Source organism: Stereum hirsutum (assembly GCF_000264905.1).
Source record: "Stereum hirsutum FP-91666 SS1 unplaced genomic scaffold STEHIscaffold_4, whole genome shotgun sequence".
Lineage (NCBI taxonomy): Eukaryota > Fungi > Basidiomycota > Agaricomycetes > Russulales > Stereaceae > Stereum > Stereum hirsutum.
The window spans coordinates 445,688-459,870 of record NW_006763134.1 but is presented as its reverse complement, the minus strand read 5'-3'; the positions used below and the strand labels follow the sequence as shown (position 1 = coordinate 459,870).

At 51.6% G+C, this 14,183-nt stretch overlaps 3 protein-coding genes across 3 annotated transcripts; all 3 read left to right on the top strand.

Moving 5' to 3' along the window:
- The first annotated feature begins 1,014 nt into the window (after positions 1 to 1,014).
- On the top strand, positions 1,015 to 4,210 carry STEHIDRAFT_93749 (GTP-binding protein TypA). The gene is made up of 6 exons (XM_007301672.1): positions 1,015 to 1,369; positions 1,837 to 2,242; positions 2,300 to 3,397; positions 3,476 to 3,636; positions 3,714 to 4,072; positions 4,130 to 4,210. The coding sequence occupies exons 1-5, from the start codon at positions 1,096 to 1,098 to the stop codon at positions 3,983 to 3,985; spliced, it is 2,211 nt and encodes a 736-aa protein (XP_007301734.1). The 5' UTR covers positions 1,015 to 1,095; the 3' UTR covers positions 3,986 to 4,072; positions 4,130 to 4,210.
- A 389-nt stretch (positions 4,211 to 4,599) lies between these two features.
- Positions 4,600 to 5,839, top strand: STEHIDRAFT_93746 (uncharacterized protein; the record flags this gene model as incomplete). The annotated part of the gene is made up of 2 exons (XM_007301671.1): positions 4,600 to 5,568; positions 5,644 to 5,839. The coding sequence occupies 2 exons, from the start codon at positions 4,600 to 4,602 to the stop codon at positions 5,659 to 5,661; spliced, it is 987 nt and encodes a 328-aa protein (XP_007301733.1). The 3' UTR covers positions 5,662 to 5,839.
- Positions 5,840 to 7,914: 2,075 nt separating this feature from the next.
- STEHIDRAFT_53102 (Het-C-domain-containing protein) lies at positions 7,915 to 12,376 on the top strand (the record flags this gene model as incomplete). Its single annotated transcript, XM_007301468.1, has 19 exons — positions 7,915 to 8,015; positions 8,157 to 8,199; positions 8,337 to 8,449; positions 8,738 to 8,762; positions 8,861 to 8,899; positions 8,988 to 9,023; positions 9,126 to 9,188; positions 9,329 to 9,445; positions 9,486 to 9,540; positions 9,623 to 9,756; positions 9,910 to 10,116; positions 10,220 to 10,562; positions 10,634 to 10,656; positions 10,725 to 10,811; positions 10,891 to 10,950; positions 11,012 to 11,059; positions 11,137 to 11,222; positions 11,296 to 11,579; positions 11,775 to 12,376. The coding sequence occupies 19 exons, from the start codon at positions 7,915 to 7,917 to the stop codon at positions 12,374 to 12,376; spliced, it is 2,466 nt and encodes an 821-aa protein (XP_007301530.1).
- Positions 12,377 to 14,183: the final 1,807 nt, after the last annotated feature.

Genomic DNA, 14,183 nt, shown 5'->3' with positions numbered 1-14,183 from the left:
AATATTGAATGTTCGCATGTTAACAAAGATGGATGTCGCGATAGGATGATGAGCGCTCTGCAAAGACCCGACACTTTAAGTAACTCTGCAACAGGTGGATCATGATCGAAGCTTGAGATCGAGGTATGTCCAAGACGTTCTGGGATGTACTTATATGGTGGCAAGTGATGGTGAGCGGAGAGAAGGGAGGGCCGAGAGATCTGTCGAGTCTCGAGAGATGATATGGGGGATGAATCGATGAATGTAGTATGTGGGGGAAGTGGGGAGGTATTGAGGGGATAACTCGGGGATGGGCCGCGCGGGGATTGACAGGAAAGCGGGGTGCGTTCAAAATCTTTGACAATGATCACTCATCTTGGAGGATCGGAAAGGGCTCGAACTTCGATTGTCGAGAGCTCTGGACGTCTTAAGATGCTGCATTTGTGGTTGACTTATGGTATAGTTAGATGGCCGGGAAGAGCAGAGGAGGCTGCAGAGCTTGATGGCAATTCGTGAGGGACGAGACAGTAGCTCCTCTTGGAAACGCAGAAGATTCCTTTTCAGCAATAGAGATAAAGTCGTAGAGAAGCAGGGTCATCGTGAATGGTGGCATGGACTTCTTGACCACTAGACCAGAGGTTCCATCTAATGCACAACGCATGTACTAGAGGAGGTAGTGAACCAAGTAAAGTGAGAGCGTTAACGTTGATGCTGGTCTCAAGCCAGACAAATATCCAGGATGATCGAGTATAGCCCCTCCTAAAGTTATGGATTTAACACCAAGCCTAGAGAGTTGTACCAGACCTTATATTATGCTTATACCAGGCAGACCACAGAGGAGCTTGAAGAGTTTCGGTGGTGGTCGCCACCAAAGTGCGATTCCGACCAATCCCGGCGCGAGCGTTACAGATAGATTACGCGTGACGGCGCGCTCGTCACGGCCTGTCACCCCAGCGTCGCGTCACGGCCAGAATTTCTGCAGCGCGTCAAGTCGAAGTTTCGTCTGCTGAACTTGTCTGCCAACGCACGGCCCTACGCTCCTTGGTCTCATTATCTTCTCTCGGCCTCTGGATTCGTTCTTCTGGGCTCGGAATTGGACGTGCTTCATCTATCTTTATGTTATCCTCCGCGGTCAAGTCGACCTGCAGAAAATATGTCACGAAATCGTCTTCGCTAGGTCTCCCGAGCACACCCATCCCCTCGTCACCTTTCTCGTCTCTGTCAAAATCAAAATCAGCATCGACATACTCGTATAATGGTTGTCGGCGTACACTCGCGCGTTCGTTCGCCTCGTCCGTAACGAGGAGGAATGACGTTCCTGAGACTGGGCTGGGCGAGGACGGGATGATGCCTCCGGAGAGGATACGGAATATTGCTATTATTGCGCACGGTATGTGGAGTTTTCTCGTTCTAAACTTCACTACCATATTAGCGTCCGCTTCATGTGACCCTCTTCCCCTGTGTACCTTTTTCCCCTGTGTACCTCATCTGCCTTTCTCGTGGAGGAGTGTTGCACTTGACGGCAATACCGCACAAACTCGCGTGACTGCTTTCGGGAGTTCCTGAGAGAACTGATATGCGCACTATTGTTTGCATCGCCTAGTTGTGTTTCGGGACCATTCTCGAATACACCGATTTATTGGAAGTTGATGGTGCCACAGTGTGGCGCCGCACAGTGTACCCGAGCTAAGCACGTAGCCTCGCATGTTGCATGGTATGTGAAAGGGTAACGCATATTCTTTTCACCAACTGTGATGTTGTTCGTATCTCCACCGAACTCCTCATGAACTCGGGCTGTTTTCTCTCCGATTATCTGATAAATTTCGTGTGGAATCTATACTAACACCCATCTCACAGTCGACCACGGAAAAACCACCCTCGTGGACCAACTCCTCCGTCAATCCGGTACCATCAAACGTCTCTCCGCCCTCGAACAAATCCAATACACTCCTTCGGCCACCACCTCCACCGCGACCAAAGTAACCGCCGATTCCTCCATCGACGATGGTTTCGTCACGCGGCTTATGGACTCTAATGACCTCGAACGCGAGCGTGGGATCACCATTTTGTCGAAATGCACGAGTGTGAATTATAAGGGCAATATGATCAATATCGTCGATACGCCTGGACACGCGGATTTTGGAGGGGAGGTGGAGCGTATTATGAGTATGGTCGATGGGGTCGCCCTTGTGGTTGATGCGACGGAGGGACCGATGACGCAGACGAGGTTTGTGTTGAGTAAGGCGCTGAAGAGGGGTTTAAAGTGAGTTATGGATTGATTCGTTGTTCCATCCATTTATTGATGGACTTATGCGTTTAGACCTCTGGTGGTTATGAATAAGGCTGACCGCCCCTCCGCTCGTCCGGCCATGGTCGAGAGCGACTTATTCGACCTATTTGCCATTCTGGGTGCATCAGACGATCAAATGGAATACCCTCTCCTCTACGCCTCCGCAAAACAAGGGTGGGCGACAACGGAACTTCCAGCAAACAACGAACCTCCACCTGGTGCCATCACTGAGGACGGAGGAAGCAGCACGGCCATGACCCCGCTCTTCGAAACCATCATGTCTCACGTCCCACCGCCGACGCACCTCTCCCGGACCGATCCGTTCTCCATGCTCACAGTCCAAGTGGAGAATGATCCCTTCGTCGGTGTCTTATACCTCGGTAGGATCCATTCCGGCGTCGTAAGGGTGGGCGACACGCTCTGGGCTCTCGACAGCGAAGGCAACAAAGTCGGCGACGGAAAAGTCAAGAAACTCTACAGTCGCGCCGGACTCGAGCGTTTCGAACTCGAGGCCTCCGGAGCGGGCGAAATCGTCAGTATCGCGGGTATCAAAGGCGGAGGCGTTAACGTCACGCTCGTCGCATCTAAAGGCTGGGACGAGTCCGGCCCTCAACCACTCCCGACGACGCCTATCGACCCGCCGACGATCTCCATCACCGTGTTTCCCAATGATTCGCCCCTGGCGGGTACGGAGGGCTCGAAGTTGACGTCGCAGATGATTCGGGAACGTATCATGAAGGAATCACAGACGAATGTCGCACTGAACGTTCTTCCCGGTCCTTCCGCCGAATCACTCGAACTTCGCGGTCGTGGTGTGCTTCATCTTGGAGTTCTCCTTGAGACTATGCGCCGCGAGGGTTTCGAGCTTAGCGTTGGATCTCCTAAAGCCGTCATGAAGCCCGACCCGGAGGACCCGAGCAAGGTTTTGGAGCCGATAGAAGAGTGTACGATCCTGGTGAGGGAGGAGTATGCGGGTACGGTGATTCAGAAGTTGACGATGAGGAGGGGTGAGGTGGTTAGCTACGATGAGGCGGAGCCGGGTTTCGTGAGGATCGTTATTGATGTACCAGCAAGGGGCCTGATTGGGTACATGGCTGGGGAGTTTAAGAACGACGTACATGGAGAAGGGTGAGTCACAGTTCTATGAGCCCGCTACGATTCCTGGTTCGGGCAGTTTGTTGACTAGTAAACGGATGGCTTTGGTAGGACTATCAACCATATCTTCAAGTCGTATCAACCGCATAAGGGCGAGATCGATACTGGAAGGAATGGAGCGTTGATTTCTATGGCTCGTGGCGAGACATCGGGATACGCTATGGCGCCTCTTCAGGCTCGTGGTGTCATGTTCATCCACCCACAAACCCAAGGTTCGTCTTCACCTCCCATCTATTCGCTGGATCTCCTTCATTCATTCAATGATGACCAATACGAACTTCTTCCACAGTCTACCCCGGCCAAGTCATCGGTGAATGCTCCAAGGCCCAAAATATCACGGTCAACCCTTGCCTGAAAAAGGAACTCACGAACTTCCGATCCGCAGGCGCGGACGAGAAGATCGTCCTCGCGTCGCCGAGGATCATGAATCTGGAGGAGAGCATCGCGTATATGGGAGACGATGAGTTGGTCGAGATTACGCCGTTGCATATTAGGTTGAGGAAGGCGGAGTTGGATCCTAGGAAGGCGTTGGCAGGGAGTAAGAAGAAGCCTGGGAAGTAGATGGTGAAGGAGCAACGGTTTACAGGGTTCTATACCCTACCATCCACTAATTCTCACTCAAAATTAGCTTTGCATCATTATTTATCTGTGAGTCGCAACCACACGTTCGGTCAGACATTATCATTGACGCAATTGATTGCTCAGACTTCATTTCATGTTAGACGTATCGGATGTAGACATAGATTCACGGCTAATCGACAAACACCACCACCGCTCTGTTGCTCGCGTATACTCATCGCTAGGGATTAATGTTCGATTTGTGTGATATATTCTCTCACAGGCTATCTTGAGAGCTTCACGCCACGCGAACTTGTGCCACATGTCTAGAATTCTTGTGGCGACGTGGGAAGCGAATCAGCCATCTTGCGGTGAGGCAAAGGCGTGCTAATCGCTGCGCTGTTCCATCTTGTCCTTGACCCTGACCGTCTCTCTTTCACCTCTTGAGCAGCGTACGAGCAAAATGTCTAGTCCTTCGCTTTCTGGTAGGTAGTCATCAACTCCACGCACACATCAGACCAAACAACTCATCGTGACAAGATTCTATAGCCGATAGCACTTTGATGCCCCCGTCGAGTCCTTCGAAGATGTCCGCACCGACGGGCCTGTCCCCCATCATGCCTGCAGGTTCTCCTTTCGACGCCCTCGACTCGGACTGCATTTTACGATCGTCAGATAATGTCGACTTCCGAATTCACAAAGTCATCCTCAGCCTTGCTTCTGATGTCTTCAACTCGATGTTCGCCCTCCCATCATCCAGCGCATCCGACTCCCTTGACTTTATGTTCGCCCTACCTTCATCCAACTCAAATAATCAGGAGACTAAAGATGGACTACCCGTCATAACCCTTGCCGAACCATTTAAAATCCTCGACCCTCTCCTTCGTCTCTGTTACCCCGTCCGCATGCCGACCTTCACCACCTTGCCGTTCCCCACACTTATGTCGCTATACGACGGCGTCGATAAATATGCGATGAAGGACATCGCGCAGCCTATTCTTGACGCATTGGTAGAGGATCTGCCCCGATACCCCATGACGGCCTTCGCCTTCGGTTGCCGTCACGATCTTCGCAACCTCGCCGTCACCGCGGCCAAGGAGACATTGATATACGCGAAGGACAGTCTCCCATACGTATCTGAACTCGATCGCATTACGGGCTCCCAGCTTCACAGGCTGTACGTATATCATCGTCAGTGTCGAGCTGCTGCCAGCGAGTTAGCGATGAGTGATTGGAGCTGGATTCCAGCGCTATCCTCCATCCCGCTGGGCACTGCATTGAATTCATGCACTACCTGTCGCATAGGAGTAGCCATGGAGAAGGAGCTAATCGCCGGTATGGTCCATCGCACCTCGGACAATAAATGGTTATTATATTGTCCTCGATGGTGGGCCGTGTACATGTGCGAAGCGAGGGGTGCATTGCGGAAGAATCCTCGCGGCGCTACCGTCCAAAGCCGAGAACTCTTGGGTCTCGCGATGCAGAAGGCGGTACAGTGCAATAAGGAGGCTTGTCGGGTGGGCTCCGTAGCTATGATCGAGTTCAGTGAGTTGTTCGCACAGGAGGTCGAGAAGGCCATTGATGCGGTAAGTTCCTATTAGTTCCTCGGTGGAGGGGATGTGTATAATGTTCTTATGACAGTTCTCTCGGTCTTCCAACAGGTAAAAGCACCATACTGAGGTTGATTCAAAGCTGGATCGATGTTTGCGTGATGCTGCAGAGGCGATGGTACGTTCGCTGGGAGCTTGTACGTCTCTGGGTCCTTCTTCATGCTCGTAATGGTTCATTGTCGATATTCAGGCAATATGGCAGCGGTCTCAAACGTCGGAGCTACCACGAGAGCTCGCTCCTTGATTGGCGAAGGGTTTACGCGTGCAAGGCTATTTCTCAACCAAGCAGTTTTCAATACATAGGGGCCCGTTAGATGATCTTTGCCCGAGACTCATTACAACTTCTAAAAACAAAGCAAACACTTGATGGATTCGGCCTGAATTTGGCATACACCTTTGAATAACAGCACACAACTTGTTCGAGTCACAGGAAAATCATCATACAATCATTAGATAAAATGCAAAAGGGGCATCATCGAACATATCCGTCTAACGTGCCTTCTTCTTGGGATCAGGAGACGAACGTCGTCTATAAGGAATGGCCGTTGTGTCCTTAGGCGATCGTTCGTCCCGTACATATTCAACATGGCTAAAAAAAAATGGGCCGCCATTGCGAGAACTTCCCCGATAGATGAGTGCCAAGAATGCCTGCCCTCAATTGTTCGACGGAAAATGAGGTCAGTTAATACAAGACGAAAAAGAAAGAAAGACAAGCTGACCTGGACGACGACACGCGAGACCTTACATTGTATTATACATGCGCTCCGCATGCCACCACCTCGGTTTCTGCTTCAAAAGACGCGACATGTTATCCACCTGCTCCTGCGTCGGCCTCCGACGATAACTCGAGCGACTATTCGAAAATAGGGGCAGCACCACGACGGTCCCCCCACCGGCTTATCCACCCTCGGATACTCTTCCTTCGCATAACTGTCCACCCAACATATCTTCGGTTCCGGCTTTCGTCTGAGGTTTCCATCGATTTTTATTTCGCTGAGACAGAGCAAGAAGAGGTCGCATGTGGACCATTCGTGGACACAGTCGGGATGAACGTAGGTTCGGGCATAATCTAGGAATCCTTCGGGCTGCTCGTCCATCAAGTAGCCGTAGTAGTAGACAGGTAGTTCTATTCCGGCCTCTCTGAGCGCAAGCATGTTGCGGGAGAGTGGGCCTGCGCATAGGTCAGGCGTAACGCGTTCGACCTATACGGGGGTAGGACTAGTATTCGGAGACGATCCTGACGGCTCGTTCGACTGGAAGAATCATTAGGTGCCAGACGCGGCCTTGACATTATTCCCGCTACTTTAGTAGAGGGCCTTGTATGAAGTGTTTGGTCTTCGGCGTTTTTTTTGAGGGGGGCGTTCGTCATCATCGTCTTTTGTATTAGCTCCCCGTGAAGCATTTTTTCCGGTCAGTGCAGTGTTTATTGTCGACGCTGAGCCCACTGTAACAGCAGTTGGGCCACAGCGTTCCGAGCTACTACTGTACTATTTCGACCCCAAGTTCACGGCCTGTGACCTGTGACGCCGTGAACTTGGCAAAATCGTAGTTCATAGCGGCCGGAGGCCGCGGGCCGTTGTGACTTTAAGTTCACAAGGGGCCGGAAATGCCCATATATGTCGCGCCGGAGGCGCGACCCGAAAAATAATGATTTTCTAAGGTTTTTTCCTTAGTTCACAGCGGCCTGTGACCTGTGACCCTCGGCCATATGAAGTTCACCGAGGGGGTCCCTGTGACGTGTGACTGAACTTGGGGTCGAAATAGTAAGACAGATGTCGTTAGGAACCAGCAAGGCTTACATAAAATGTTTCTGGCTTGTGATTGGCTCCGAAACCTCTGGAAACCTCTGCAGCCAATCGCGAGCCAGGACAATTTTATGTAAGCCATGCTGGTTCCTGACGACATCTGTCTTACAGTAGTAGACTGCACCGCCACCAGGCCACGCAAACTCTATCGATGAGAGTCAAAGCGCAGACCGAATGACGTCAACTGTTCGTTCCACTGTCCAGCGCCTCTCTGCTTTCCAATCACAGCTTCGAGCGTTGGGTTTAGCGCCGTCGTTCTTGTCCTGTGCTGCTTCGTTATCTTATAATCGGCGTCAACGAACGCCCGACGACAACCTGCTTTTATTCTTCTCGACCACCACCATCATCGTTACACCGGGCATCGTCTCCGAGAAGATCATCAGTCTTTCGTACCTATTTTTCTGTGCTTCTTGTGCTGCTACATTGCGACTTTGAACAAAGAACATCTCTCTGACATCGGTGCAGACTCGGAGAATAGGCTAAGTTTGACCAGAGGTTGAAGAAGACGAAGAAAGAGATGTCATTCCATCTCAGCCCGTGGCTTGTTTTGCTCGTAGTACTCGTCGTGTGCCTCCCCGGCCATGAAGTCCTCGCATTTGGAGCGGGGAACATTCCTTCGTACGTTTGTTCAACCCTATTTCTTCACAAGCGACTATGCTATCTCAGTTTTCATCGGCGATCAATGAAGAGCTTATGTTGATCTTCTCTGCGTTTGATTTCTGGTGGTTTATGGATTCGATGGCTGCTTGGGTCATGAAGGTTCGCGTATATGGAGGGAAAGGCCTTCAGGCATGGTGATATCGTGCGTTCGACCCTCTGACCTTACCATCTTCTTTTTACCTCATCACTGACAATTTTCGTCCTCCCTCTCACCCATCTCCCTTTCGCGTAACCGCCTACCCTGCACTCGTGCGAAAAATTCAAAAAAAAAATCAATAGGAAGACATACTCACCGAGATTGCCAAGAAAAGCGGTGGGTTCGCTATAGGCGCGCTGATGGGTAAAGGAGGAAGTAAGTTCGGAGGGTTGGACGTGAAGAGGGTGTACTTCGGGTGAGTTTTCCTCTCTGTTTTTCGAGTTGTTTGTATCCTCGAGTTTCTGTATCATCCGGCCAGGGTATGGATCTGGCAGTTTGGGACCCATTTCGAGTATTGAGGAGTCGATATGGAGCGAGTCATGCTCCAGGCGCCTGGTTCCTTGGCTTCTGGCATTGACCGGCGCGTCTTGACCATATAATCGTTTATGCACTCGTTTCGTGGCCTACGTTATTCCCTATAAACTACAAGTCATGTCCATTTCACTTATTCCAGCTACTAATGTTACATCTCTCATCCACACAGGAACTGGCTTCGTGATTATAGTCAAGTACGTGACCCACAGAACCTCGTCCGATATATGTGTCTATCTGTCCTTCTACATCGGAGCTGACTTTCGGGCTTTCTTCGCTCATGTGTTCATATTAGGCCGTCGATATTGCTGGTTTGAAGAAGTTGCCGCTTCAGGTCAGTCGAGTCATGATTCATTCCACCTCTCGACGGTCGAGTGGGAATATAATGTATCGCGTACTGACTGTCCACGCATGTCATGTAGACGATCATCAATTTGTGCATGGCGCTCGGGTTCCTCGTAAGTCAGCCTATACATGCAGCCCTACCCGTTATACTCTCCGTGGTCACGGTGTCGGAATATGGAACTGACTTGGCGTGGTATCGTTCACTTTGTTTATAGGCTCATGGGTACGCTACGGCTGAGTTCGAAGTGACGGAAGAGAGGTTGGGGGTTTATCTCCCTGTACGTCCCATTCAATCCCATTTCGCTGCACCCAACCGCCTCTCTCTTTATACCGGACCACTCACCGACTCGTTAATTCCTTCGTGCTGCATGATTGTCTTCTTCCCCCGTGCGACATGTCATGATGCACTGTGCTGTAGACGGAACATATCGATAACCCGAAAGGCTACGGAGAGGGCGAAGACGCGAGGCAGTATGATAGGCGGTTGAGGGGGCCTGTTGATGTATGTTCACCCTTCATTCCTTCCATCCTTCATGTCCTTTGTATGTGAGTGGGTGATTGATGCTCGAGATTAGCCCCGCGAGCTGGAGGTCGACCCGAGGACGGGTATGAAGAATTATATTGCGAATGGTGCGTCCTTATACCTTTCTCCTTACCTTCTCCTACCTTCTTCCGAACGTGCGCCTTCATCCTGACGTCAATCGCCTCATAGAACAAGGCAACTGGGACACCTCGAAAGCCCTCGTGAGACGCACGTTGGAGAGGTGTATCCAGATGGGCAGGCAGCATCGCGCGAGCAAGAGGAAGGAGGACGAGTATGAGGCGTATAGGCTTTTGGGGCAGTCTGTGAGTTTTTTGGACTTTTAGTCATGCATTTATATTCGCAATAGTTTCCATTTATCCATATCTCGTCTGATGATCGCTCATGACCGATTATACTGCCGTCCGCTCTACGATTTACTTGTTCGCTCACTCTTTCGCATTGTCATCATATCACAGCTCCATACCCTCGAAGACTTCTCCGCACATTCGAACTTCTGCGAGCTCGCGCTGGTCAACATGGGCTATCACGACGTCTTTGTCCACGTCGGTGACCATGTGCGCTTGCAGGCTCCTAACGGGAAGAGCGTCGCGCCGTTGGTGACTGGGACGTTTGGGAGCAGCGATTTCATACATAGTTTGTTGGGGGAGGCGACGGATCATATCGTGCGTTACTCCTACTCCATTCCACACAACATAGTCAGAGTTCAGGAAGCCTGCTAAAAGATGCTAACTTAATTGTCTTTTAATGTTGGTTGAACAGAGCGAGGCCTCCGTCTCAGACCTCAACAAAGCCCTCTCCACCGCCCGTTCCCGTTCTGTCTCAGGCAGCGACGTCTCCGGTGACACACTCCGCGACCTTCTCTTCAAGCTCCCCTCCTCTTCTTCTAACGATATGAGTCGCGACATGGAGGGCATGGAGCGGATCCGGGCACAGGGACAGGGCGTGGGCGGGGGCAAGAGGCCCGAAGATATGAGTCCGCAGGAGATCCATGCGGTGCTTTGGCAGGTGTTGAGCTTTAGGGACTCGATTGCGAAGAAGATTGAGAATACGATTGAGAAGATACCGGGGTTGGGGCCGTTGATTGAGAAGATTACGGATTCGATTTCGGGTGGGTTTTCTGGTTTGGGCTTGGGGGATGTGACTTTTACTGAGGATGCTTTGCTGACTTTCGGGTTGTAGTGTTCGTGTTCACGACGCTCGAAGTATGTGTTTCTTCTCTACGTCCGTGCAGATGATGGGTTGAGCGCTGATATGGTAACACGTCTTGCAGCCGTTCCTCAAGCCTGTCCTGAAGACTGCAAGTTCGCAACTTATGGCTGCGTCCGGCGAAGTCATCAATAACCACGATCAATACGAAGTGCGTCTCCCGCTTATCATCGCTCGAGACTCTTAGTATGGATGTCCTAGTCTAACGCATATATCGTGCTGTGGCGCAGGTGTTCAACGACCCGAGGGCTTCGGACCCGACCCATTCGTTCCTCTCGAAGGATCACTTTGTGAGTTTTGCAAGCTTTACTGGTGATATATTTGGTGACCATGACTGATATCGCTACTTAGAACTTGATCCTGAACGAGCCTGCGGGACATCTTGCGAGGCTAGTCGTGGTATGTGCATCTCCGTACTCCCTCAGTGCACATTTGAGCAAAAGGAACGACGCTGATGTACATGTAATATTTTGCAGAAACATACGGTCGAGCTGGTCGCCAAAGCTTGGGATGACACCTCCATGAGCGCTCAGCATGTCACCGAAGAGGCTCTTCAATGCCTGTACGTCTTCTACTTCTGTCGAATATCGCGTTTATTGCTCTCGAAAACTCACAACAGGACTCCCTGGTTGTAGCTTCCATCCCGACTTCCACTCCCGAAACTCCAAAATCCAATCCGAAATGATGTCCTACATGCAACAATGGATCAACAACACCCCTCAGAAATCCGAAATCCTCTCCCGCCTGACCAAAGACTCCGTCCGGAACCATCGCAACACCCGTATCGGCACCACCGCCCACACCGAAGGCTTCGGCGCCGCTGAAGGCGCAGCGCACAACTTCCAAGGTTATCTCGGTCAACAAGCGCACGGCATCCCGGGTGTATCGCAGGCACAAAACCTGTTCGGGAAGTATGGGGGTGGGCTGGGTGGGAGTTCGGGTTTCATGGGGAGTGCAGCGGGCGGGGCGAGTACGTCGAGTGGTGGGGGTCCGAGTGGAGGCGGGTGGGGAAGCGGGTTCCCGATTCCGGGTAGGAGGGATGAGACGACGGGACAGGTGGGGGTTGGGGGGACGTACGAACATCATGCGCCAGCCGGGGCGCCGCAGTACGAAGTTCCGGGGAGTGGACAGGCAGCAGATTTCTATGGATCGGGAGGAGGGATGTCGAACCCGAATGGACCACCTCCGCCTATGATGTCGCCTCGTCCGGGGGGACATGGACATCATTCGCCTGCGCCACCTTCGTTCCCCGGTGCTGGACCTGGGTCTGACTTCCCATCTGCGTACCCTGGTGGTCCTCCACCCGGACCTCCCCAATCTTCGTACCCAGGCGGACCACCTATGCCTTCTCAATCTGGTTATCCCGGGGGACCTCCCGGTGGAGGATCGAGTTATCCGGGTATGCCGTCGTTTGGAGGGCCGCCTGAACCGGGATATGGAGGACCGCCTGAACCGGGATACGGAGGACCGCCGGGACCTGGGTATGGAGGCCCGCCGGGATACGGTGGTGGAGGAGGGTATGGTGGAGCACCTGGAGCAGGTTTCCCGACTCCGGGTGGGTTTGGAGGGCCGCCTGGGCCACCACCGATGGGATTCCCTGAGGCGCAGCCTGAGTTTGGGGGAGGTGGACCTGGGTATGGAGGACCTCCTGGAGGACCGGGAATGCCGGGAGCGCATCATCATGGGCATCATGGGCACCATGGTGGACGTCAGTGAGGGGAGATGTATAGACAAGAAGTTAAAGGAGGTTAGAGTGCGTAAAGAAGACGTGGTAAAAGAATGAATGGGAAGAAAGGTTTGTTAGTTTGTTTTTTTGCTTGAATTATTCGATGCTTTATGCGCTCGTAACCAAAGTCAACTGCGAGTGTAAAGTACTGTATGTGGCGGGACTGTATGTCTACTTTCTTGGTACCGTTTCTGCTTGTTTCTGCTCCCGTCGTTATATCGAGACCCTCGCGGAGCATGAAAGGGCATACTTGCGTCCACTGTGGCGTTCCACGCCACACGAACAGTGTTTCGTTTCTTCCCAATTCGACTCCGACTCGGCAATTGCCTGAGCGCGCCTGTCCGGCCAGCAGGATTGGGACAGGCGTGGTTTACAACCACCACGTCGCCCCCTCTCGTCGACCCTTGCCTCAACCGTTCGGCACTAAAAACTCGCATATTTCATCGAACTGAGACAACTGACCTGACATCTCGAAGAGTAGTGGTAAATGAGGTTGTGCTGACAGATTAGTACAGCAACGAGGCTTTGGATGACAGTGCTCATAGAAGCGATCAAGTTTATTTCCTTGGAGGTACTGTTTCGCCGTTTAACTATCAGCAGCCATTGCATCCGACTTCTCTTCAAATTTGTTTCTAGGGTCACGAAGAAACCCCTTCCGAGCTGCCAGCCACGACCTCAGTTCCAGTCAGACTCCGTACCGACATGACCTAGCTATCGACTTTAGCCTTCGACCGTCGGAGTGTTCTGCAATGCTTTTGGCAATGCGTAACCTCGTGTTCGCGTTGATGTACGTTGTGTCGCTGATCTTCTATCCAAAATCAGGGCTTGGAACTGCGCTCGAGCAAAGACAGCAAAGGCTAAGGCCTACACATCCCAACTACTGTTCACCACGACATCGATCGCGAGTTTCGGAGTGTCAGGCTCCTCGTTTTGCGACTCCACGAACACAACCTCTATTCTCGATCATATTGCTGAGTGTTATTCGGTGCTGTTCTGCTCTATGAATGGAAGGTTCAATCAATTCAAATTAGTTGTCGGCGATTCGAAGGCCCACTTTGGAATGGTGTAGAGTACGCGAAAACTTTGAAGTGCTACTAACCCTAACATTATCACTCACTCGATCTCTTGGAAGAATTCAGACCTTCCAAGACATAAGGTCAGCCATAGCATGGTCTAGTCCATACAGCGGCGAGAGCGCAAACCGTCGTGCACCAATCGGCGGTTGCTGCACTCGAAGGAACTACGGTATTAGTTCTCATTGGTCATTTAACTTACCCTCAAAGTTTGTTATCCCACTCAGTTCGATGCCTTCCATTCTCACAGTTCTATAACACTGACGATATTTGTAATGATAGAAATATAGGTAAACTCTAGGCTACAACGACAGCTATTACAGCAGGCAAATCGGACCTTCGCACGAGCTGCTTGTCAACTTCTGACCACTTTCAGCGTGTCAGACGGAACTATTCGTGAATCATGGGGCTGCAATATGTATGGCCCTTCGTCGGTAAGGGCTGGGCCGCATCATACACTCTTGCACTACGTTGAGACCCCATTACGAGCGGATCAGAGGTAGACGCGAACCTCAGATTGTCGTGCTTCCTTCGTGCCGTTGCCCACATTAGACCCAATTACGCGCTCCTGCGCTTGGTCATTTCCGAGGATCTCGAGCATTCACGAATTCTTGGTATTGTCATCCATATGGCCGAACACTTTTGTTTCTGTCTCAATAGTAACTGCCGAGCATGGAGTCCGACGCCGTTGCTTTCTCGAAGGGAGAAGACTTCGAGTCTGTCA

Coding starts and splice junctions, on each gene's coding strand:
- STEHIDRAFT_93749 (XM_007301672.1), top strand. CDS start 1,096: ATGTTATCCTCCGCGGTCAAGTCGACCTGCAGAAAATATGTCACGAAA. Junction 2,243..2,299: donor GCGCTGAAGAGGGGTTTAAA/GTGAGTTATGGA, acceptor TTATGCGTTTAG/ACCTCTGGTGGTTATGAATA. Junction 3,398..3,475: donor AACGACGTACATGGAGAAGG/GTGAGTCACAGT, acceptor TGGCTTTGGTAG/GACTATCAACCATATCTTCA.